Below are 22795 nucleotides of genomic sequence, written 5' to 3' on the forward strand. Positions count from 1 at the left end.
AGAAACAAATCGCCTTTTTTGGCGGCTTCGGAGATGCAGGAGCGAGCCGACGTCCAAGGAGGTACGTTTGAACTACGAGAGTGTCAGCAAGAGCCACGTAAATACCTGTTCACACTCGGAGCGGACAGGCGCATTTGATCGAAGCGCTGGATTCGCGCTGTTGGACCTCGTCTTGGTAAGCTATTCGGGTTCACGTGACACTCGGCAAAGGAAGGTTGGACCGGCATCGCGCAGCTCCCAAGAACTGTTCTAGCTCGACAGCGTAGACGTGCGGTCTTGTCGGAATAAAAATGGCATACTAATAACAAAGTGTACATGCCATATGTTGCGAAGGGAATCCATGCGGCGTTTATTTGAGCTCGAGATCACACAAAACAGTGAGATTCTAGAATCGATGAGAGTCCCTTTTCGACGACAGCGTTTGTCACCGCTGCCTAGGAAAACAAGGAGATGACAAGGGGAAGAGACTCACCTCTGAATAAACAATTGAGGTTAGCGGTTAAACTAATCGTGCAGGCAGGGTCCACAAAGGTCGTGAGGGCATATTCCATTCAGCAAGCTATAGCCGGTCGTGTGCAGACGGTCTTGGCCAGGGACCGTCGAAGCAGGTCGGAGTGCCTTGCTAAGCCTGTATACTCACTCTACCGAGCTCGCCGAGCTAGCCCAAGACAGTCGGTGGGATCGTTGCCGCTGTAACCTTTTCCGGATGTCTGTGAATCCAGAGTTCAAGTCCGTCGTGGTCGATTTCGAGTACTTTCTTTTTTCTTGCTGCTTGAAGTCGGGACGCGCGAAACGAGCACGTAGAAAAATAAATGTTCGTTGGTCGTCGCGACCAAGTAACTGAGCGACGCTGTCGGCCATGTTGATTTGATCGTAAAAAAGTGCGCGAGACAGCTCCGGGGCTGTCGTAAGATTCCATCGTGACTTGCGCGAAACTTGCGATAAGTTCGTTTCGTGAATACGAATTTGTTATTACGTTTTGTCATACGCATATTTTTGGCGTAAGGTCGCTTCGTGAACCTGGCGCGGAGGAGCGGGGACGGCGGCGGAAACGCAGGTCAGGGACTGTCGCTGCTGTTACCGCATGGTTCTGATTGGCGGATTCGTGCAACGTGTAATTTTAACAAAAAAAATAAAAAAAGCGAGTGCGTTATATAGGAATGGTTGCGTCTTAATTTGCAACTTTTAGCAAATCAACATAGTAATTTTCTTATTAACGCGCGTCAACATCTCTGTCGCCTGTGATACGCTCCTGCCTTGACCGCTTCGCATTTGTAGCCAAACAAACTAATTGTAGCACGCTGACCAGCTTCACCAAGCTGATGCGCGGGAAATCCTGCATTGGCCGAAAGTGGGCTGGGCGTGTTCCAGGGCGTCTTTACAAATTCGAATATGGCCAACCAGAAGCTGGAAATGATATCCTGCTGGTGGTCGTGAGAAACAAATTTAATAAGCGCGTCGGAATAACTCTCGGTGACTGAAAATATGATGCACGTGATGTTTCCATCACGGTAATCCAAAATCATGGTGGAAGAGCGCGGCTAGCGGAGCAATCGACATAATCCGTCCGAAATGTTGCACTCTGTCTGAGCAAAACAGAGTTCGAGTGGCACATTTGTTTCTTACATTTTTTTTTTTTTGCATGATCGTAATCGAAACATTACGTGCACCTTATTTTCAGCCACGAAGAGTTAGTACATTCAACCCTTATGATCTTATTAAAACTGTTCCTCGCTACCACCGCAAGTTTTTTTGTTTTCGTCTTTTGGTTGGCCAACAGAGCATACCAAGCCCTCTATCTGCGTCTGGTGCACGCCCTGGCTCTGCCCGCTACTCCCATTGACGAACCTCTCTGTATACACGGCTCTGGAAACAGCATCTTAGCTGAGACTGGATGAAAGAAAGCCTGCAAGCCTGTAAGGGGCGCGCGAGCGCTTGAGACTCGACTTGAGGCTCGCTCGCTAGCGTGCGCTAGCGTAAAGCTAGCGCACTAGCGGCGAGGGCCGCTCGTGCGCTAGCTTTGGCAGTGCTTTCTTTCACCTTGTCTTAGCTGAAACGCTGCTTCTAGAAAGACGGCGCGGGAGAATCTGTCCCCGTCTCTTCCGCCATATTGTCTTTCGGGTGCCCGGCCCCCAGCACGCGCTCGTTCCCTTCCACCGTGCTTTGGCTGTCCGTCTACGCTCGAGGCCTACGAGACACCGAAGCGTTATCGAAGTTGGGGTGCTTGCTCCGGTGGTGGCGCAACTGAGGGACCTTCCTGGTCGTCCTGCTCCTGCCAGTGATGATGATGGTAATCGAGCTATGCGGAGCGCATGCTCGTCTGCTTCTTGCACGGGAGTTGCGATGACGTCAGAACGCCGACCTCTTATGGGCTGATTGTAGAAAATAGTGGGTAGAGTTCAAGGCATCTAGCATTGAGGTCTACCCACTGTCCTTCCAATCAAAGCCAATCAGTGCTCGACGTCGTTCTGAAGTCACTGCAACCCATGTGCAAGAAGCAGTGTACGAACGGTTTTCCTCTTTTTGAACCAGGCGAACCGTGAATTGATCGACGATCCACCTCGTTCCGGGCGTGCCAGCCAAACTGAAAAGACTGCGACGAGGATTCGTCCATCTTCGATAACCGCCGTCGGACGATTGATGAACTTGTGGAGGTAACCAAAGTGTCGCGCTGTTCTCCGTGAGCACATTGTATTGCAGGATTTGCACACGACAACATTTGCAGCGAAATTTGTACCTCTCTTACTCGCACCTCAACAAAACGTTTATCAATGGATGCGTGTCGTGCTTTGAAAATGCAACGGAAAAAAACCTCCGCTTTTATTTTTTTCTTTAGGTAATAACCGGAATAACATTCTGGTGCTGCTGCCACTACACCGAAACGAAGCAGACTTCAGCCAATGGAAAACTGCCACTCGAACAAAAAAAGTGCATAAGCACTGAAATGCATCGACATCGACGAGTTTAAAGGATGTCCTGAGCATTGGAAGAAACGTATTGGCAGGTTGGGTCCCACCTCGCACGTGTCTAAATTGAAGGTGCACGTAACGTCAGAAAGTTAGTATGTTTTTCAAGATTACTCCCAGTCCCAGGTCATCTCAAATCCTCTTTTTTTTTTTTTTTTGTGTGTGTGTGTGTGTGTGTGTGCAGCGGCTATTTTCTTGCTCTTTTGAGCACGAGAAAAGCCGTTGTGGAAAGAGACTCCACTTCTGCTTTCATAGTTTCCGCCCTTTTTCCCCTCGCACTTTTTTTCTTATGTTGTATCCGACTCTAGTGTGGGCTCTGCAGGTCCAGCATCATCCCACAGGGGTAGTTAAGGTTTCTCCCGGAAATTGAAAAATTCGTATTTTAACATAACTACTTGACCCCCCCCCCCCCCCCACCAAAAAAAATGTTTTCTTTTTTTGTTTTTTTTTCTTTTTTGTTTGCAGACATGTTCTAAGCATACATATGTCATAAAGCAAACATGCTGCGAATTTTTTTTTTATTATTTTTTTTAGGTAGCGCGTTGGTATTTTATACATTTTTGTACGAAAGAATTACACATCAAAGACAACACGGAGAGCACATCTTCCGCTGCCGTGTTGCTGCAGAGTGCAGACACACGCCTGATGTGCTGTCTGTTCGTAAAGAGATGTATGCTGCGATCATGCGTGAGGCGTGTGTCCTCGGTAATATGCCTGCGAAAAAACATCGTGTCCCTTGTATGACATATACGAGCAGTGTGACCGGGCTGGCCGCAATCCCACCGCTCATACGTCACACAGGTCTGTGAGCGGAGAGGAAAGCCATTTAGGCTCGCATGAGAGCACGGCGCGGTTTTCGTTGGGACTTCTGCTACAAGTACATTCGAGACATAATAGACAGACGCGTAGAGACATTTGGTGGAGAGCAAGCGAGTCAAGAGTAAAAGGCGCGAAGTTCGTCGATGGTCGTTCACTCGCTAGTTGAGAGGTACGTCTCATCGTTTCCGTAGCCCGCTAACCACCCGGATAGCGCTCCGTAATCCGTTCAAGACTTTGAACCATGCAGACAAAGCTGGCGGCGCGCATGCGCAGCTGCGACGTTTTCTTCACGGATACTGTAGCGGAGGAGAAAAACGGTCTACTACAATTCCCTATTAGCGAGTTTTAGTAGACCGTGTTTCCCGTTCCGCTAAGCCCCTCCGCTACCCGGAACTCTACAGCCAAGGCCATCGGCGCGCAGGCGCAGTGGCGGTTTCTTCGTAGCGGAGGGCTAGCGGAGCGGGAAACACGGTCTACTAAAACTCCCTATTAATTCGTAGATCGTTTTCGCGGTCCCGCAACGCTTCCCGTAACCCGCTACGGTACCAGGAACTCAACAGTCAAGGGCGTCGGCGCGCAGGCGCAGTAGCGGCTTCTTCGTTGCGGAGGGCTTAACGGAGGGGGAAACGCGGTCTACGAAAACTCCCTATTGCTCCTCCCCTTCCCGGAAAAAAAAAGAAAAAAAAAAGAAGGGCTTAACGCTGCCCTGCCGAGTGCATGCGATCAGAAATACGCAAGCCGCCAGATAGGCATCTTGCGTTGGTTACAGCTCTATACTTACCTCCGTTTTCTCTTGTTTTCCGCTGTTGGCTTATTTACGTTGAATATGGGTGCCGCATGGGGCAGCGCCCATGGAGAATGCACCAACTCATGTTTACAAACAAACCGGAGCGCCCCTAGCGGACGCCACCGGCGCCGCGCATGCGCGATGGAGGTGTGGGCAAGAAGCTCACGGTCGCCCATAAACAAACCATTGGAACGCGATGTTGTCGGCGTCGGTGCGAGTCCCCCTGCCTTTTTTCACGTTCGAATTGTCGATTCTACGTCTTCCTGGCGATGTCTGACTACTTGAGTGGCGTCAGCGAAACTACCGAGGCTCGTTACACCGCAAAACTTCGCATAAATAATGTGGCACGTGGCGATTCATTCCGCGTGGACTTCGCAGTATGTATGCTAAAGCCTGATTCGCATGATATTTCGCTCGCAATTTTCAGTCGCGACGTCACTCGGGCTGCAAAAGCCTGAACTGTAGCTGAGTTGGTCGACGTCGATGCTGAAAATAGCAAGCAGGATCGGATCAAGTGAATCAGGCCTAACAAGTCGGTGATGGTTACTGGTAACAATGATCAACATCTCCTTGTATCTACTGTTTTATCGAGCCTGCTTACCAGCCTTCAAATTTAAGTCTTCTGAGGCCTGGACTTACTTCTTACCGCAAGCACCGGGCCAATAATTGCTCTACGGGCCGGCGTCATCTAAGAGAGCAGACGACACGCAGAAACGTTTGAAAGAGCAGACGACAGTTCGAACGATCAGGCGGCCGTTTGAACTTGAAGACGCACTAGACGTAGTCCGCAGGTGGTCCGCACAACTTGACGGTTTTCTGGCGTTCATGTTGGAACAAAACAAATAAATCTGATGGCCATAAGTATCCCTGAATTCAACCCAAAGTGCTTCCCGCCCAAGCAATCGTTGTCCGACGGCGTCTGCTTTCCCCTTTTCACGGCACATATTCAGATTCTCGGACGAACCGAGCACGTGAAAACTGACCTTCAAACCTTTCTCGACACTTTTGGTACGGCCCCAGTCGCGGCGTTTTGACGAGAAGGCAGGTTTTTGTCTGGTTCCTTTCAAAACAACGCAGGAATACACGTCTGGCATGGGGACTTCTGCCCACAGACCCAGACCGGAAGTGCGACCGACGCGCCACCACCGCGCCGTGACGTAACAGAGATGAGTTCGTGTATAGAGAGCGATTAAAGCCAAATTACATGAAAACTAAGCGCCGAGCACGGAAGACTTCATGAATTTCCGTCGTCTTTTGTGTGAAAATGTTCAAGGTCATGGCCTGTCCCTCTAAAAACCCTACTCGCTATTGCCACTCTTTTCAGGGAACTTCTCTGTATTTGCAACCATACCCCATTTTCCCATAAACGTTACCGCAGCAGGCGTTCCGAGCCGTCCCAAATAAATTCAACTCGGTGGGAGGTCATGCGATCCCCAGCGGAAGGTTACGTGCAACTTTTAGGGCGTAGCTCTTACGCGCCCGTTTCCGGCTTTAGCGGCATCGTCGTCGGTGTAACCGCGCGTTGCATTACGGGACGTTTCCCATAATTACGTCACACGTGACGTCACGAGTGATTGTGACGTCATTCGTGACCCTAGGTCATGATTGACGTCATGAGGGTCGATAGGGTCACGAGGGAGGAGGAGGAGGAGGGGGAGAGGAGGGGGAGAGGGAGGAGGAGGGAAGGACCGAGGGGCATCTTCCTCTCGTAGCCTCCCTTCCTCCTCAAGAGCTGCGCTCTAATTCGGCATTACAGGGAGTTGCAAACGTCTTTCATTTTTTCATCGTTCGGTTAGCTTCGGTAATTCCCGTAAATAAAAGGCACACTTCGCACTTCTTACAGGTGCTACGAGTCTTTCGAACGCTGGCTCTATAACGGTACAAGTTGTAGGAAGCTAATCGCGGCACGCAGCAGCAGAATGAACTGGAAGACGCCATTCCGCATATCGAGAGTGTTTGGTAGACCACGCACTTTCCCGGATCTCTGCCAACTATGGTGTTGGGTGGAATAAGCCGCAATGGTTTCGATTGAGCTGGCCTAACATGGCCTAACATAGCTTCTGTGGCCGTTGTCGATTATGTTGGACAGCTAATACGTCATACGAAAGCGTCTGCAAACACTAGAGTTTTAGGAAACCGTATCGGATGGGCAAAAATGATTACCTAAAACTCTCTCCTGTCTGAGGCCTGTTTCTTCCCTGTACGGACTAGAGTGCCTTCATGTGCGCTTCGCATAGAGTGATGCCAACTGCCTGTTTCCCTTTCCCACACCCTCTTCCACCGCCATTTTGTTTCTCTCATTGTTTCCCCGTGCGCCGGAAAGTGGCCTTTGTGTCCATCGGTAATCCCATCCGAGGGGGAAAATACTAATCCTCCCTCCGTGGGTTCCACAACGCTGCTCCGAACTTCTGAGATAAGGTGCTTGTTTCCGGGAGGGTTATAAGCCCCACGGATTATCGCCGAGAATCAAAATGGCTGCTGGTTTGTCGGCGAGTGGTATTACAAAGGGTGGCATCACCCTAGCAAAGCGCACATGAAGGCTCCCTAGTACGGACGGTCCCGTCAAATTGAGCACAAAAACCTATCTTTAGACATATTTGATTTATACATGTGTATGAGGTGAACATGCTTCGAAGATGCATGAGACGTGTGCGCAGATGCTTCGGTCATCGTGTCTGTAGGAAGCATAGGGAACGCAAGAAAGAAAAAAAAAAGTGTTCAAATATTCTCGACTTACCATCACGACAGGTGGCAGCAAAAAGTTTCTTCGAAAACGTGGGTGCCAGTTTTAAGCTAAGATTTTTTTTTTTTTTGTGCCTTTTACAGTGCAGGGTCGTACGACCACGCAGAGATCTCGTGCTTTTTCAATTGTTCGCACGGGCCGTAGCTTCGTAAATGAAATTGTTGTCTCTAAGTGGTTAGCCTATTAGGCAGTTTTAGCGTAGCGGCATTGCTACCGGAAACTCGCGCTGCACCTTCGAAGCACATATATTCTTCAGCGCCCGCAAATAGCCTCGCCTTGTCCACCCACGGTAGCTTGAGGTAACTGAAAACACAAAGCGCCGAAAAAATACAGGGACACAGACGAAGGGAAGCAGGACAAGTTGCACTCTCAACTGAAGTTTATTAGCCTCTTATTGGGCACTTCAGTTGAGAGTGCGCCTTGTCCTGTTTCTCTTCGTCGTGTCCCTGTATTTTGTCGGCGCTTTTTGTTCCCAATCAACCAACTGGCCCAAAATCTCCACTTTATTGAGGTAATGCTACGCAAAAAGCACACATCTGCGTACGTTTGCTTGCAGTGTTCTCGATTGTAACAATCTGTTTAATCTTAGGAAAACAATCCAACTGTCCGAAGCTTTTTTTTTTTTTTTTTTTTTTACATCTTAGCTTTAAGGCAACACTCATGTTCAATCGATGCCCCGCGTTGGCCTTCTTTAGGTGACGTCACTAATTCGGCACGACAGCCTTCTTATATAGCCGTTTTGCTTCGAGGCACAATACAAGAAAAGACATCTCTCAAACAATGAAAGTTTAATGAATCCTATAGCCTTCCAGCAGGCCTGTTGGCGTGGCGTGGACGCGACACCGACATGAGGTATGAACGGTCAATATTAGGCACATGTGAAAGAGTCTGGTGCATCCATGGTGGTCCCTTGGTCCCGAAGAGCAACAATTGACGGAAGTGCTTCATAGATGATCCTTCAGTGACGACGTAGGTTTCGATCGGCAACACTGGCTCGCTCGTAACTAAACAATAATATACTATACTAGGGGGGAAAACCGGTAGAAGGAATAGATGTTAGCATACAGAGCAGAAGCAGTTCGCCGTCGATGACCTGCATCGCTGATGTTCCCTGATACGCACTTTACATTAAGAGTCGGAGCTATCCCACGAGCCGTCACTTAGGTGGTTGCTGACGTCATGGCTGTTGGTCCGGTATGACCGGCACTTTGCTCGCACGTGTTTCAATATGGTCCAGTGAATTTATTGTTGCATCTTGTTGTGGTAGCACTTATTGGAGGGCTCGAATTTTGTATCATCTGCACACCGGGTTTTATCGGAGTTGCCATTTTCGATGTTCGATGTTGGTGCCCGAACTGCCCCCGCTTGCCAAAGCTACAAGGCGGCGCTGTACTGTGCTTTTGTCTCTTGTTGAACGTTACTTTTTGTAAAAAGTGTAATGGTCTATGGTTTACTGGGGGGGAAGTTAATAGGTACACAACAGGAACAAAAGAATGGTCTCAAGTTGAAGTCAAGAGCTACGGTGTTTGTTAAAGTCCGCGTGCGATTGATTTGATTCGTATGGGGAAAAACGCAGACAATGAATAAAAATGCAAACTGGAAACTTCCTGCTTGACGCCGTGCCACAATGGCGACCAGTGCTGTTTGGGTGTTATCATTCACCGCATCACGTGACGTGGATATCGGACACGCAGCCAACCTCAGATCAGGTGATGCATCACCCGATTGGTCGTGCACCTTGGTGTGCGCATCCGCTGTGCTCTACCAACTTCAATGTAACTTCTAAGGCACCTTTATAGGTTCCCAGCACTAAGTTTTACGTTAAGCGTTCGCGTTCAAAGTCCTCCTAACACAAAATGCCGAGAGATGTCTTCGGCAGGCGAAGAAAAAGAGCGTGGACTTATGCATGCAGCAGTAAAGTTTCAAAATGCATCTGAACCCTATGAACACCAAGAGAGTGGCATGGTCAAAATTAAACACTGTATATGCTCCGATCACCCCTAAGCTGTCAGTGCTGTGGAAGCTACGCACTCGCCGAACCAATCAACTCCCTGCCCATCAGTACCGGACCGCGCTCTTCGCGCGTGGGTGTGGTGGGTGGAAGCGTTATCACGTGACTGAAGATGACTGGTTCAACAAGTCCGTAGTTTCCACCGCACTGACAGTTTAGGGGTGTATCGAGCATAGGGGGCGCAATGTGCCTGAACATTTATAAGAAGTTGAGCCATCGTTCATCCATCCAATCGTCGGCGGCACGTAATGCTGGTGGCCCGTTGTTCATGTGGTTTTTTGCTTCAGTCTGCGCTTGAGGACCACAACATAGTACGAACAAGACTCGTGAAGAGTGTAAAGCTGTGAGCGGTTTTTCGCCCCGTGACTAGTTTCAGCGTCTCTTCCTGGAGTGACAGTGCCATCGACGGGCGGCGCAAAGAGATGAGTTGCATAGCTTCCACGCTTGAAGGCACCGCTCTCGTCATGAGGAAGCTACCGGTGGGGTCGACGACTGTAGTTGACGCTACGGGTGTTTTGGAGTGTGCAGCTGCTCGGAGCTGATGCCAGCGGTCCGAGATTTGCTCTGAAAGTGAACGCAGGAAATGTTACGCATGTGGAATTTGCACAGGTTATGCACATTCGACTGGAGGAGACGTAAAGCGCGAAACACATGTACGACGAAACCGTGCGATCCGGCGTCGGATCGGAACGGCGTTGCGGCATGCGACCGACTGCCCAGCGGTGGTTGCGATGGTCGGATGGGCCGCAGCCAATGACGACAGAGGTTGCGGGAACGTCATGAGGACGTCGCGTTAGGATCCGGTTGCGGGTCCCCCTTCCTTTTCTTGCATTTCCGGGAAGAGGAGGAGAGTCCACGGACAGCTTTATTCAGCGCTCAAAATAGGAGAGGAGACGCGTGCCTGAATCTTCCGCTGCATTGCCAACAAAAGTTGTCGCGTTGAGCACGAGGGCGATCGTAGAGAGGGAGTCGGGCAACACGAACTTGTCACGGAACTGGACGAAGCCGATCGGAACCGTCGGAACGACGCGTCGCGAGCTCGGTAGGAAGCATATATCTCGGATAATCGTATGCAGCGAGTCAGAGCTGCGATCGGACGTCGGATACGGACGGTTTCGTCGTACATGTGTTTCGCACTTAAAAGGTGTAGAAGGAACTAGAGCTATCATATAAGCCGCGATCAGAGCATCGTATTTCGTTTTCCGAGTTTGCTGGGGCACCGCCGTTTCGGTGCTTGTAGCTGAGCAGGCGCGAGGAGTGATCGAACTACGACTTCCTGAGTTACAGTTTCGAAGGATGGAAATCTGTTGGCCGCGATATCAGATAAAGGATCAAATAACTGGCAACAATGATTTTAAGCAACAAGATGCAGGCTAGGTGGCGCAAGCTACCGCCCGTTATAAAACATGCGGCCGCTAACATCCATCAGAGCTGTATATGTAGAGAGTTTGGTCAATGGGAGGCGCGGGCAGGGCCAGGGCGTGCGGCAGACTCGAAAAGAGGGCTTGGCATGCTCTCTTGACCAACCAGAAGCCGAAAAGAATCCCCTAGCGGTGGTAGCGAGAAAGAGTTCTGATCGGAGGTCTATGTTCATATATGGTTTTAATAAGTGCGTAAGAGTGAAGTGTACTAACTCTTTCTGGTTGAAAATAGGGTGCACGTGTTGTTTTCATCATGATCATGGAGAAAGATATAAGAAACGAATGTGCCGCTCAACTCTGTTTTGCGCGGACAGAGTGTGACCGCCCGGACGGCAGATTCCCGGCCCTGGGCGTTTGGCGTACGGATTATGTCGATCGTTCTGCTAGTCGCACTCTTCCACAATCATTTTGGATGAGCCTGATTGAAACATCACGTGTATCGTATTTTCAGTCATCGAGAGTTACTTCAATGCAGTTATCAGGTTTGTTTCTCGCGACCACCGCCAGGGTATTATTTCCGGCTTCCGGTTGGTCACATTCGAATTTCTGAAGACGCCCTGGAACACGCCCAGCCCGCTTTCGGCCAATGGCGCCTCCTCATTTGTCTCCTATACTTCCCAACGAATGGCCAAACTCTCTACATATACGGCTCTGACATCCATCCATCCATCCATCTATCGATGCCTAAAGACGCATTCACAGCACGGGGGCGGGGGTCGCTTTCCTAGAACCAATATTTGAGACCGCCACTGTCATGGAGGTAACTTCAGCAGGGTTGCAATTATACGGGCTCGCTAATAGGAGCAGAGACACATGTCCCGTATGCGATTGTATGTACTTGGGGAAACTTTCTGTGACAGCGAAGTCAAAGCAAGCGGGAACCATGATTGATTAAAAGGCAGTGTCGAAGCTGTGGGTGCCTGAGCACTAGCTCACCACGAGCGCCGATCAAAGCTGTGCACGCGCGCAGCTTTGATTCCTTTTTTAAGATGCCCTAATAAGGCTTCTGAAATCCTCCTAAATCTAGAGATAACTCACTCTGTTGGCTCTAAGCACCATAAAAGTCCCTCAATCGTGACAATACGCGGCGGATTTTCCTATTAGAGAAAACAACCAAAGACCGCAACACACCGAGTTCATCTTCGGATATGGAAGGAGCATGTTCCAAGACCAGGACCACTGTCAGCCAATAGCAAGCGAAGGATTCTCGGGCCTCCTACCGGTGGAACCGCGGTTTGATATGTCGAATGCGCGCGGTTCGTTGCCCGTTCAGTCGGGACTATGATTCAACCCATCGAGCGCGCGCTCGAGAGCTGACGACCGGACGCATAACTCCCATAAAAGACAAAGAAAAAACGAAAAGCATAATGCGTTGTTTTTGAGACGATAATTGCAGTAATATGCTCCCTCTCCGCAAAAAGAAAAGAAATTGATTATTTTTATTTGCGTTTATCATCTACAAAAGCGTTCACATTTTGTAATAACAGCGTTTGCAATCTCACCGAAGTGCCGCGTTTTTATTGGTGACATGTCGTTCTGGCAGACAGAACAATGCTCTTCCTATATCCGGATATAACCTCGGTGTGTTCGATCTTTGATTGCTATTTTAATAGGAAAATCGGCCGGGCATCGTTATGATTTATGGGTTTATAGGGTGCTTAGAACCCGCGGAGTGAGTTATCGCCATATTTAGACAATTTCAAAAGCCTCCTCAGGGCCCTTTTAGATCTATAATACGGATAATAAAAGCAGAGATTACATGCAATGATTTTACAGTGACTTTAGAATGTAAAAAAAAAAAAAAATGGGAAGATTTTTTGTGGAAGGTGTCAGGTCGGCTCTTGGCACTATGGACAGACAGTATTCAAGCGTCCCTTGCGCGGACATCATTTCGGTTACTACATGCAAAGTGGAGTTTTGTTTGAGACCTGAATTGGGGCAACTGCCAGAAGTGCTCATCGCTGAAGTGCTCAACTCTAAGGTCATAAATTGTCGAATCAATTGTTCTGCTTCGAATTTTCGTATGTGGCTTACCTTGAGGTATAGGAGGAATACCATGACGACGCAGATGGAGCTGCCGACGCCCCCGACCACCATGGCCGTGGCGATGGTGCCGTTACCCAACTGCTGCGGCATTTCCACCTTCTGCTTTAACTCCTCCGCGAGCGATGGACTCAGCTCGACGCTCTGCAAGACACCACACAAGGCTCATGTCCAGGAAAACAGTGTGACAAGAGTTCAAGACTTTGAGGAATTACACTGTCAATTTTTGTTCGACCCGTTTTCATAGTCCCTTGGCTTAGCCTCTTTGCACAGCTATCCTGCTTTGGTGAACAAGGCGGTCGTCTACACATGGCTTGCAGTTACATCACATCAGCGGCCATTAAAGAGGAGCTCCGACAAAATATTGAGGGTCATCGATTTTTATAAAATTTTCACCATGCACTAAGTATCCACTCCTGAGTATATATACAAAATATATCTACAAAATATGCATTTTCTTGCGAGAAAATGACTTCTGGAGTTTACGCCTACACCTCTGAATCACTGCCTCTCTAGTGGCAACAACCGGCAGTGGCCGCCACTGCCGGTTGTTGCCACTTGACGGCCTTCTGATCGCTGGGATCATCGTGAGGTTAAATGTATCCGAGAGCAGACGCTCCCTCCTCTACGGCGTTGCGCGTTGAAAGTTGATGAGATGGGGGGCAGAGTGACATCTCATGGGTTATTGACAGAGTTGTGTGCAAGCACAGTTCGTACTGTGCAATAGCAAACAAAACCTTCCATACGACTCTGCTTTTGAAGCAGCATATGAGTCCACATGCCGGCGTCTCGAGAACGCAGCCGCTACGGGTGGTTCCCTTTGGAGTCAGTGGAGGCAGATCGAATCCGAACGGCGAATCGTCCGAAATCTCGTCAATCTCGTGCTGGAGAATCGTGAAACAGTTGCCGGTCACTACTTGATTCAGACAAGAGCTTGGCGAATCGTAGTCAATTGTTTCCCACGGACGATCTTGACGGCCTTCTGATCGCTTCTGACGCTGAGCAAAAAAGGCTGCAGCTGCCCATGTTCTGGTGTTAAACATCTAACGTCACCGACAAGCTCTATTTTCTCTCTCAGTTTTTTCGTATTTATACGTTAAAATAATATTGAAAACGTTTTGGGGAAATGTATTATACTCGTGCCACACGGGCAACTCGAATGCCATTTCCAACGAATGACATTTGTGTGATCGGCGAATGAGCTCGCAATCTGTCGCGCGTGGAATGCGCCACTCCCGGAGTGTCGCGCGCTGATTGGCCGTCCGCTCAAAGGTCATCCGTTGTAAATGGAATTCGAGTTGCCCTTGTGGCACGGGTATTAATTGCTTTAGGCTTAATTTGATCACTCTTTCAGAAAATATATTTAGTTAAAAACATTCATAATAAAGCCGCACTCAGCAGCAAGGCCCCTTGGGGCCTTGCTGCTGAGTGCGTACTTTCTGCAGAATACATTTCGTACCACCGAATTTGTTTTTCTCAGCAAATAGACGTAGGACCCTATTAAAAAATCTCATTTGTATGAGAAATTTTTGTGTCCAATAAACACACATGAATCATATAAGATATATGAGAACATTTAAGATATATAATTTTCTTCTATGTTTTTATATATGTTATATATTTCTTATATGTTCTTATATATCTTGTATGATTCATATGTGTTTATTGAACACAAGAAACTTCTCATACAAATGGCTTTTTCACTAGGGGAATGACCACCAGCTAACGTTACTAGTAGTTACTAGTAAAAAGCTAGTAACTGCAGCAGTTACTACCCCCTTCTGAGCGTTACTACCTTTCACTAACAATTTACTACCTCAAACGCGCAATAGGTAGTAAAAAGTTAGCAGATGCAGCCATTGCTACTTTTTTCTGACCTTTACTACCTTTTTACTACTACCGCAAAGGCGCGGAGAAGATGGCGGCGCTTGCTTCATACCCGATTGCCAGCGTCAGCGACGTACTTGCTGTTTCGGATCGCAGGGGGAGGTGTCTACACGCAATCGTAGCGTCAAATATGGTATGAGGGGGCATGTTTAAGGGTTGGAGCTGACTTTATAACGATCGCAGCCTCCGTACCAGCATGACATGGAAGCCAGCGCTCAACGTCACTAAAACACTCAGTTGGGAAACTCCCATAGAGACAGCTTTGAAAAAGCGGCCTCAATCTGTCTCCGAACACCGAGCTAATGACGAACACAACGCCACCATTTCTCCCGCAGCGGCCACTCGAGGAACTGCACGTGACTTCTATTTCGGCTTTCAGAACAGATACAGCGGTAGGGGTTACGTGGGTGCCACCCCCGTCTCCCCGGCGGATCGGGTATTACATGATTGTAATACCTGATGGGACTACATTAGGGTGGAGGATGAGCATTCGCCAATGCATTAATTATTTTTGCGGTAAAAAAAAAAAAAAGCTAAAACTTTTGGGACACTATGTAGATGTCGCGGTCGCGTCGAAATACGCTGTATAGATACCTCTTCAATCCATGCCACTGGAAACACGGTGTCTTCGACATTTTTCAGCAGTCTGAAACGAGCAACAAAAAAAAATGTGAATGTTTGACTTTATCGTTGATGATAATTTTCAAATTATTGATTCAATCCCCATCAACAAAAATCGGGGACATCATAAAAAGAAACACCTTTCTGGCTGTTGAAGCAGGCAGTGGATACGTCAATCAAAAATTTCACGGTATTTATATCGGCCGATTTGGTTTGCGAAGACATGCAAGGTTCACGTAATAATGGTAGCATGGAAAAGCGTTTCAGGAAGTTTGATACCAGACTTGCCTGCTGCGCTGATTCAACTGCATCTATTGCCAAAACAATTGTCACGTCTCATTATCTTCGTCATCTAATTTCATGACTGAATTGTATAAATCTCGTAACTATATAAGTTTTGGTTTCACATCAAAATCAGTTCAAAACGTTGAATATTTTGGTATTTTTTACGCTTATGTTTTATCGCTAAACAAGAGCTATGAAATGAAAACCGACCAAAAATGTGTTGCAATTGTTCAGGAATTTCCAGCAAGGCGAAATAAAATCATCGTGTATAAATCTTTTTGTGAAAGTATGAAAAGCGCGAGGATATGGGGAGGCTGCTGGAAGGTGGAGCGGCAAGTGTTAGGCGTGAGTTTTCTAAACTCCAAATATGCTATTTTTTTATTAAAATAGTTCCCCATTTAATGATTTTTAATTTAATTTAATGGTTTTTACTCACTGCAGCTTGTCGTAATTCTTGAGATCGATGTTGATCTGTAGTCTCTTTGATGCCCTTAGCACCAGACCCGTGAGCTGAGGAAGAAGGTGAAAGGAACTTTCGAGCACAAAACTTTCTTATGATTTCGTGACGCATGGATCAAAATTTCTGACGCAACAAACGTCTGTGCAATTTCTGATGGAAGATTAAAAGTTCTAGTTCGATACTCCATTCGAGCATATAACTTGGCGATTGGCAAAAGCTGCGGCCACAGCGAGCCAATCACAGCAAAAAAGCTAGGCATGTGACCTGGTACCGTCGGTGTACTCTTCCTTTGGAGAGCAGTCACGCGCTTATCACGCTCGCTCTACAATCGACCCGCGTGTGACGCGGCTTACGTCCTTTGCCAAGTCACGCCGAAGCACAGTACTGTAGTGTTCTAAAACGTATACCACTAATGTATACCACTACTGTATTGCTCTAAAACGTATACCACTGCCTATCAGGAGAGTCCCGCGGAGTGTAGCTCAAGTGCTCCGAGGGCTACGGAAGCGAGAGCACTGCTTCAGAAAGAGTCTTATAGCGCGCGAGCGCTTATGCAATGCATGCTCTTAATGACACCGTGGTACGCCATTTGCGAAACAAAATGTAGGTAACCTTGACCATCGAAGTAGTCGCCAAAAGTTAAAAGATGGGTAAAAAAAGGCCCTAGAGAAGCGTGACACGTTACACAAAACTGGTGAGTTGGACGATTTAACGAGAGACGGTGCGTGGAGCAACGTTTAAAGTGGAGGGTGTCCAGCTGTCCCCAGTAAGGGACAGCTGGAATGTCCGCGAGCTTTGTTGATCGTCAGTTTAGCTGGCGAGGATTACAGACCCTCATAAAGGCTACGCTTACAGCATCGGCACACCATTCGAAGACATCTTTGTGGACGGCGCCATTTTTGGGCTTTATGCTTAGTGAAAAAATGCGGCTTCCTGAGTTTTGGATGCGGTGTCTTAAAACTAAGGCGATGTCGTTTTGCTTTGTCGCGGACTGTAGTTGCTCTAAAGTCGCGCTCCACACCGCTGATATATCGTAAAAAAGACAGCCTGCAGACAGTGTCCGAGGCGTGTCTCTTTCATGGTGCGACGGTCGCTTTGACATAGGTCATCAAAGACTGTCGGAGACATGTCACATGTATGAGACAAACCATAGCATCTTATATACTGACAAAGCCTGGCGGATCGCCACGAGAAGTGGCCGCCGAAATGGAAAAGGTGGAGCGGCAGACAACGGATCAGATGAGAGCCACGTGACTGGCGCCCCGCTGCAGCGAGACGCCGAAACACACTTCTCCCGAGCGAACAAGTCTGTTTCGGGTCCTCGCCGCTGCAAAAGCTGTGCGCTGACGTCCAGGCTCCCCGAGAAATGGCTCTTTGATGCTCTGTGCTAGCAGATCCTCGGGCTCAAAATCTGCGACCGGGCACTCTATGGCTTCGTCGTCAAACTGCCAGGCTTTGTGAGTATAGAGGAGGCTACGGATACACGTGCTTGAGAGGCGCTTGAAACGTGTCCGCAGATGCTTTCGTCATCGTATCTGCAGTGCGAATACCCTGTCTTTTGCACAATGTATGAGCTGGCGACGACGGTATACCTGCAGGGGTGGCACTTACGGGATGGATGTCGAGGAAGGTCTCGTGCTGCTCCTTGACGGGACTGAGCCCGGCGACGCCGTTCACGTACTCGTTGTCGCCCAGGTAGAAGTGCGGCGACGAGAGCACGATGGGGGCGCCCTTCTGGCAGGTGGACACGTACACGACGCCGCTCCTGGGGCACGTCGACGTGGTGCAGAAGCAGCGGTTGTTCTCGTCCTCGTCGGCCGACGCGAACAGGGTCGCCGGCGGCGTGAACCGCATCGTTTTCAGGCCGTGCACCTCGGTGTCCCTCTCGTAGTTGAAGCGCATCGACCTGGGCAGATTAAACACCGACAGACTAGTTGCCAAAAAATAAACCAAACGGCCGCATGCAATGATTTATGGGAATGTCTTGTAGGTCACGTGACACTGAAGATACCGAGAGAGATAGAGGTAGTAGAACCAACACCTCTTATGCAGCAGTCACGCCGCTCAAACCTCATTAAAAGACACGGTTCTTGCTTCAGACATGATGTGACAGCATCGTGAGGGCGTGGAGAGTTAAAACGCGGGGCCCACATTCTCCTCTTTATCTTTTCCTCAGTTGAAGTTGAAATTAGTTAGGAAACCGCGTTCTAGGTGTTGCTTGAATACTAGCGCACTTCGCGTAACAGACGTGAGCCGAACCACGTACCTGCAGAGATCCGTCGCAAACACGTACAGCTCGGAATCCTTGGAGACGAACGGCGCGAACTGACCTCCATCTGCCGGGGATCGGAAGAAACTGCTTACCAATCAACCGCAATTGTTCGCAAGTCTAAAAAAAAGGGTATCACCTTACACCCTTTTGTCCCATATAATACACCCCAAAACTTCACTGCGACGTACAGCGCCCTATAGTCGAACAGACGGCCCCAAATTTTACGAGAGGTTTGATAACGATGCAATATAACTTTTTAAATTGCTAAAGTACGTATCAAATACCAAAGAAAGAAAACACGGAGCTTTTGCAGTACGGCCAAGAAAACTCCGATAGTCTTCTTTGTAGTCAATAATACGTACATCAGCTATTTTAATAAGTTGTACCACACGGCTATCAAGCCCCTCGTAAACTTTGGGGCCGCCTGTTCGATTAGGGGGCGCTGTGCGTCGAATTGAAGTTTTGGGGTGTATTATATGGGACAAGGGGCGTAATAATACACCTTTTTTTCTGAGAGTGTACTGTTTGTATATCAACACGGGTTATAGACTTCAGCAGCCCACGTCGTGCAAACTATAAACATACAGCCAACAAACAAAGCTCGTAGACTTTAGCGTTAGCAACCTTCTTCAACCTTGAACTTTGCGAACGTGCAATAAAAGTGAATGTTTGTGAAGAAGCGGTACAGCGCACAACAGACCAGTATGCAAATAATCTTAAAAAGCAGTGCGTGATTTATGGGAACGCCCTGTATGCTCATCCTTGCTTCTGCCGCAGCATCTACTACGCGACACTGGAGAGAGCGAAACTGAGAGAAAGTAGAGCAGTTGTCCGCCTGCCATTGGCCGCTCGCCTCCGCTGCCTCCGTTGTCTGCTACAGCCGGTTCTATATACAGCCATTTCCCAGAACTCTTTTCGGCGTTGCATAGGGCACTCCACGTTCTGCAACAGGTCGATTTGACTGGGTCACTCGAACAAGCTGTTGTTTTTATGTGGACCTGAATGTGTCTGCTGTTTGTACGCTTTATGGAACACGCGCTCCACGATTCATCGTCAGCCATTGTGATACCGATCCGCGCGACAGGTGCCATGCTCCATACGCCAACACGCGGCTGTTTCATCATGCAGCCGCGGTGAGGCTGCTATCGACGCAGCACATGTGTAAATGCATTGCTCGACGTGGATCTGGTTCTTGCGCACGCGCAGTCGTGATTTGGGCAAACGCGGACTTGTTTGCCCACAGTCTGGTGCTATTTCGGCTTGAAAATCTAACCGTTATGCCCGTGTCCCACTAGAGCGACATACAGAAACAAAATACAACGACAAGCCTAAAACCAGAGTCTTTCGGAATTTGAGAGGCTTTGTAGATTAAAGGAGGCTATGCTCAAACACGAGCATCATGCACGCTAGGGTGGCTTTGACAGGCTTGCAATCGCTCGTGCTTACTTCACGAGCACCGAACGACTAAACGCCTGCCAAAGCTACCTCGCGAGCATGCTGCATGGGTTTGAGGCTTGTCGCTGTCTTTTGTCTCTGTCTGTCGCTCTAGTGGGACACGGGCATTACGAGACCGCGTTGACAAAACTGACAGCGCGTCACTTATGCCCGATTCCCACCATATCGACAAAACAGAAACAGCTGACAGCAACAAAGCCTAGAGGTCGTGCAACACAGACGCGAATGTACCTTTGGCAGGCTTATGGGGAGTATTCACTGGCGGCCATAGCTGCGTGCGCGACTGCCAAGCAGGTACTGACGGCGAGCTTCCACGGTACTTTTGCTACTTGCATTCCGCACCATCAAGACTGCCGGTCTTAGCAGCCTATACGGAGAGCAAGTCGCCTGTCTCTTGCGCAGGGGTTGCGGTGACGTCAGAACGATACCGAGTTCTCATTGGCTTTGACTGAAAGCTTAGTGGGTAGACCTCAATGCTAGATGACTTAAAATCTACCCCCCCCCCCTTTTTTTTTTTCTTTATTTGAATCAGCCGTTTAGAGCTTGGTGTTCTGATACCATCACAACCCCTGTGAGAGAATCAGATGAGCTTACGCTCCAAGCCTCCTTTTGAAGTAAGCACGAGTGATTGCGAAGCATTAAAAGCTATCTTCGTGTGCATGCTGCATGTAATTAAGGCTTGCCGTTGTCGGTTTTTTTTTTTTTTTTTCTGATTGTCGCTTTGGTGGGACTTGGGTGTTCGATATATTTGTGTTTCTGATGCAAGAAGAGTCTCGAAAATAATTCTTTATTTAAAAAAATTTAATTAGATAAGATGTATTTCGTTTAAATAATATTTATTTTATTTCAATCAATGTAGCTAGAAAATAGGGATTGATGTTTAAACATGGCCAGTTTGATCTATCATTTTTTCTATCACCAAAAACAACGTGAAAAAAAGAGTTATTGTAACCTAAAGTACAGTATAATTAGCAACTGTTTATTGACGTAAACACAGTCATACTGAAACCAAATATTTGGATTTCTAGCTCGTTAGAAGCTTTATTTCATTTTTATTTCGCGTTCTGATTTGCTCGCAGTAGGATGTTGCGCGACTGACGAACGAAGTGTAAGGTAGAAATCAAGCTCAACGCTTCGATTTGCTCAGAAGAGCAACTACTTTCTGTCCGCGTTCAAGCCTGATATAAATCTTCCTCGCTCGATGATGTTTCTTTTATTTAAATGCACAGAAAGATGCACATAAAAAGTGTCAAATGATAGGCAAACGCTCCCAGTGCTCGAGCTGCAGAAACCCAGGAATCCTGCATGGGTTTGCTCGTTTCGATCTGAATGAACATCGTACCGGCGTGCGGACGTGCATCACAACTGCGTAGTGCACGCAGACTTCAGCGTAACAACTTACAAGTAACTGATTACTTATAATCAATTACATTTTATTGTAAATTTTTAGCGCTTTAATTACTTTTTACAGCGGAGCTCTTAAAGGGGTCATGAAACGCTTTTCCAACTTTTTCCTGTTTAGTTTTCCTCCTCAACTCATAAATCGCCCATTCCACCAAACAGTTCAAGAAGACGAAAAGAAGGGAGGCCCCTCTCGCTCGGAATCTGGTTTGTGTAGCCGGACAGAGCCATTGTTCCCCTAGAAGATTAGCCGGTCGTTCAAAATTCAGACAAAAGTTGCTTTCCCCACCCCGTTCATCCCGAAGCTGACAGTGCTGTGGAAGCTACGTGCTCATTGGGCCAGGCACACTTGCCACGTGAGCATGGCAAATGTGGCTGCAGAGAATGAAGTCAAGTGATGAAACGGAGGCGGCTGATTGGTGCGGCAAGCGCGTAGTTTCCAGCACAATGTCAGCTTAGGGGTGAAGGGATTAAGTGAGGTCCGGTTGCGTGTGACGTCAGTTTGGACCCGATGATGCGCTTTTGGGACCGCGGATGTATCACAGTGAAAAGGCAGAGAGGTTGCGAAGGGGAGGAGGTACGAAATAGTCCGCTCTGTTTTCAAATTTTCGCACTGAAAATCGGGCTTTTGACCTTCTACCTTTTTTCTTTTGGTCCACTGAACGATGTGCTATTAGTAAAATCCCAATCTAAAATGATTTATCCCAACCCGAAAATCGTTTCATGGGCCCTTTAAGGGCTAGTTTTCCTAGGATCGTGTCCGTCCGCACAGAAATGTCGACACAACACTCTGGTTGCCGCCGTCGCTCATAGATGGCGGTAGCTGTCCAGAGTGTTGTGTTTGCCGGTTGTCTGCTTGCCGCCGTCGCTCATAGATGGCGCAACCTTTCGAGCCCTTCCTGAGCCATTCCACTCTGGCTTGCCGACTTGCGGCGAGATGTTTTGGTGGCGCCCTCCTATGGTTCCCCCTTGTGACGTCATTACCTTGCGAACAACAAGTTCGATGGTGTTTGTAAATAGCATGATGGAAGCCTGAAATCATTGCGCTCTCAAAGCAACACTGCCAACACCGTCGAAATTAAAGTTCTTTCATTCCTCTTATTTCCGTCGATGGTATACCCTTTCCAACGTCATAGTCAGCTTTTGGGCCAATCGTGGAAGGCCGACCACAGCGACGCTTTCGGTCGCGCACGTCGCCAATTACTTATTCCACCATAGTACAGCTTTGCTTCCTTCTTCAGCAGAGTGGAACGACTGAAAGTTTTTGTTTTTGCGGTAACGTTCGCTGGTGACTCAATGACTATTTTTTGTTACTATCATTAAATTAAAATTTTTACGTAAAAAAAATCACTCTGTATCTGCTCGTGCGTCACTCGTCTACGTTGCACCGACGTTGGACACTTTTTTTATCCCTAAACAACTGAAAAAAGATACCACGATACCAGAAAGAATAGGACGTCTATCTCTACTACTGAGGAAAGTGACGAATTCTATTAGCAATAGCTGATTTTGTTCTCAAAGCGACCGCGAAGAAGGTCACGTGATCTCTCTGGAGTTAGAAAATGGAAAATCTTCAACTAGGCTTCGGTAGCTCCTAATTATTTGTTCAAACATACATGCATGT

The 22795-nt window shown here is 48.1% G+C and overlaps 1 protein-coding gene across 2 annotated transcripts in view; it reads right to left on the reverse strand.

Annotated features, from left to right (window-relative positions):
* The window catches only part of LOC8028186 (lysosome membrane protein 2), an 81277-nt gene that overhangs the window by 11465 nt on the left and 47017 nt on the right, over positions 1-22795 (reverse strand). Inside the window, exons 7-12 of one of the 2 annotated variants that reach the window (XM_029984256.4) lie at positions 18310-18379; positions 17655-17949; positions 16020-16093; positions 15272-15323; positions 12782-12934; positions 9592-9890 (exon numbers count right to left, since the gene is read on the reverse strand). In XM_029984256.4, the coding sequence (XP_029840116.2) occupies positions 9831-9890; positions 12782-12934; positions 15272-15323; positions 16020-16093; positions 17655-17949; positions 18310-18379 (704 nt within the window). In that variant the 3' untranslated portion in view covers positions 9592-9830. Of the gene's footprint in view, positions 1-9591; positions 9891-12781; positions 12935-15271; positions 15324-16019; positions 16094-17654; positions 17950-18309; positions 18380-22795 lie in introns of those variants that run through there. The other variant, XM_040221717.3, reaches the window with a different exon arrangement.

This window comes from Ixodes scapularis, unplaced genomic scaffold (assembly GCF_016920785.2).
Source record: "Ixodes scapularis isolate PalLabHiFi unplaced genomic scaffold, ASM1692078v2 PGA_scaffold13__105_contigs__length_92229423, whole genome shotgun sequence".
In the NCBI taxonomy this organism is placed as follows: Eukaryota; Metazoa; Arthropoda; class Arachnida; order Ixodida; family Ixodidae; genus Ixodes; species Ixodes scapularis.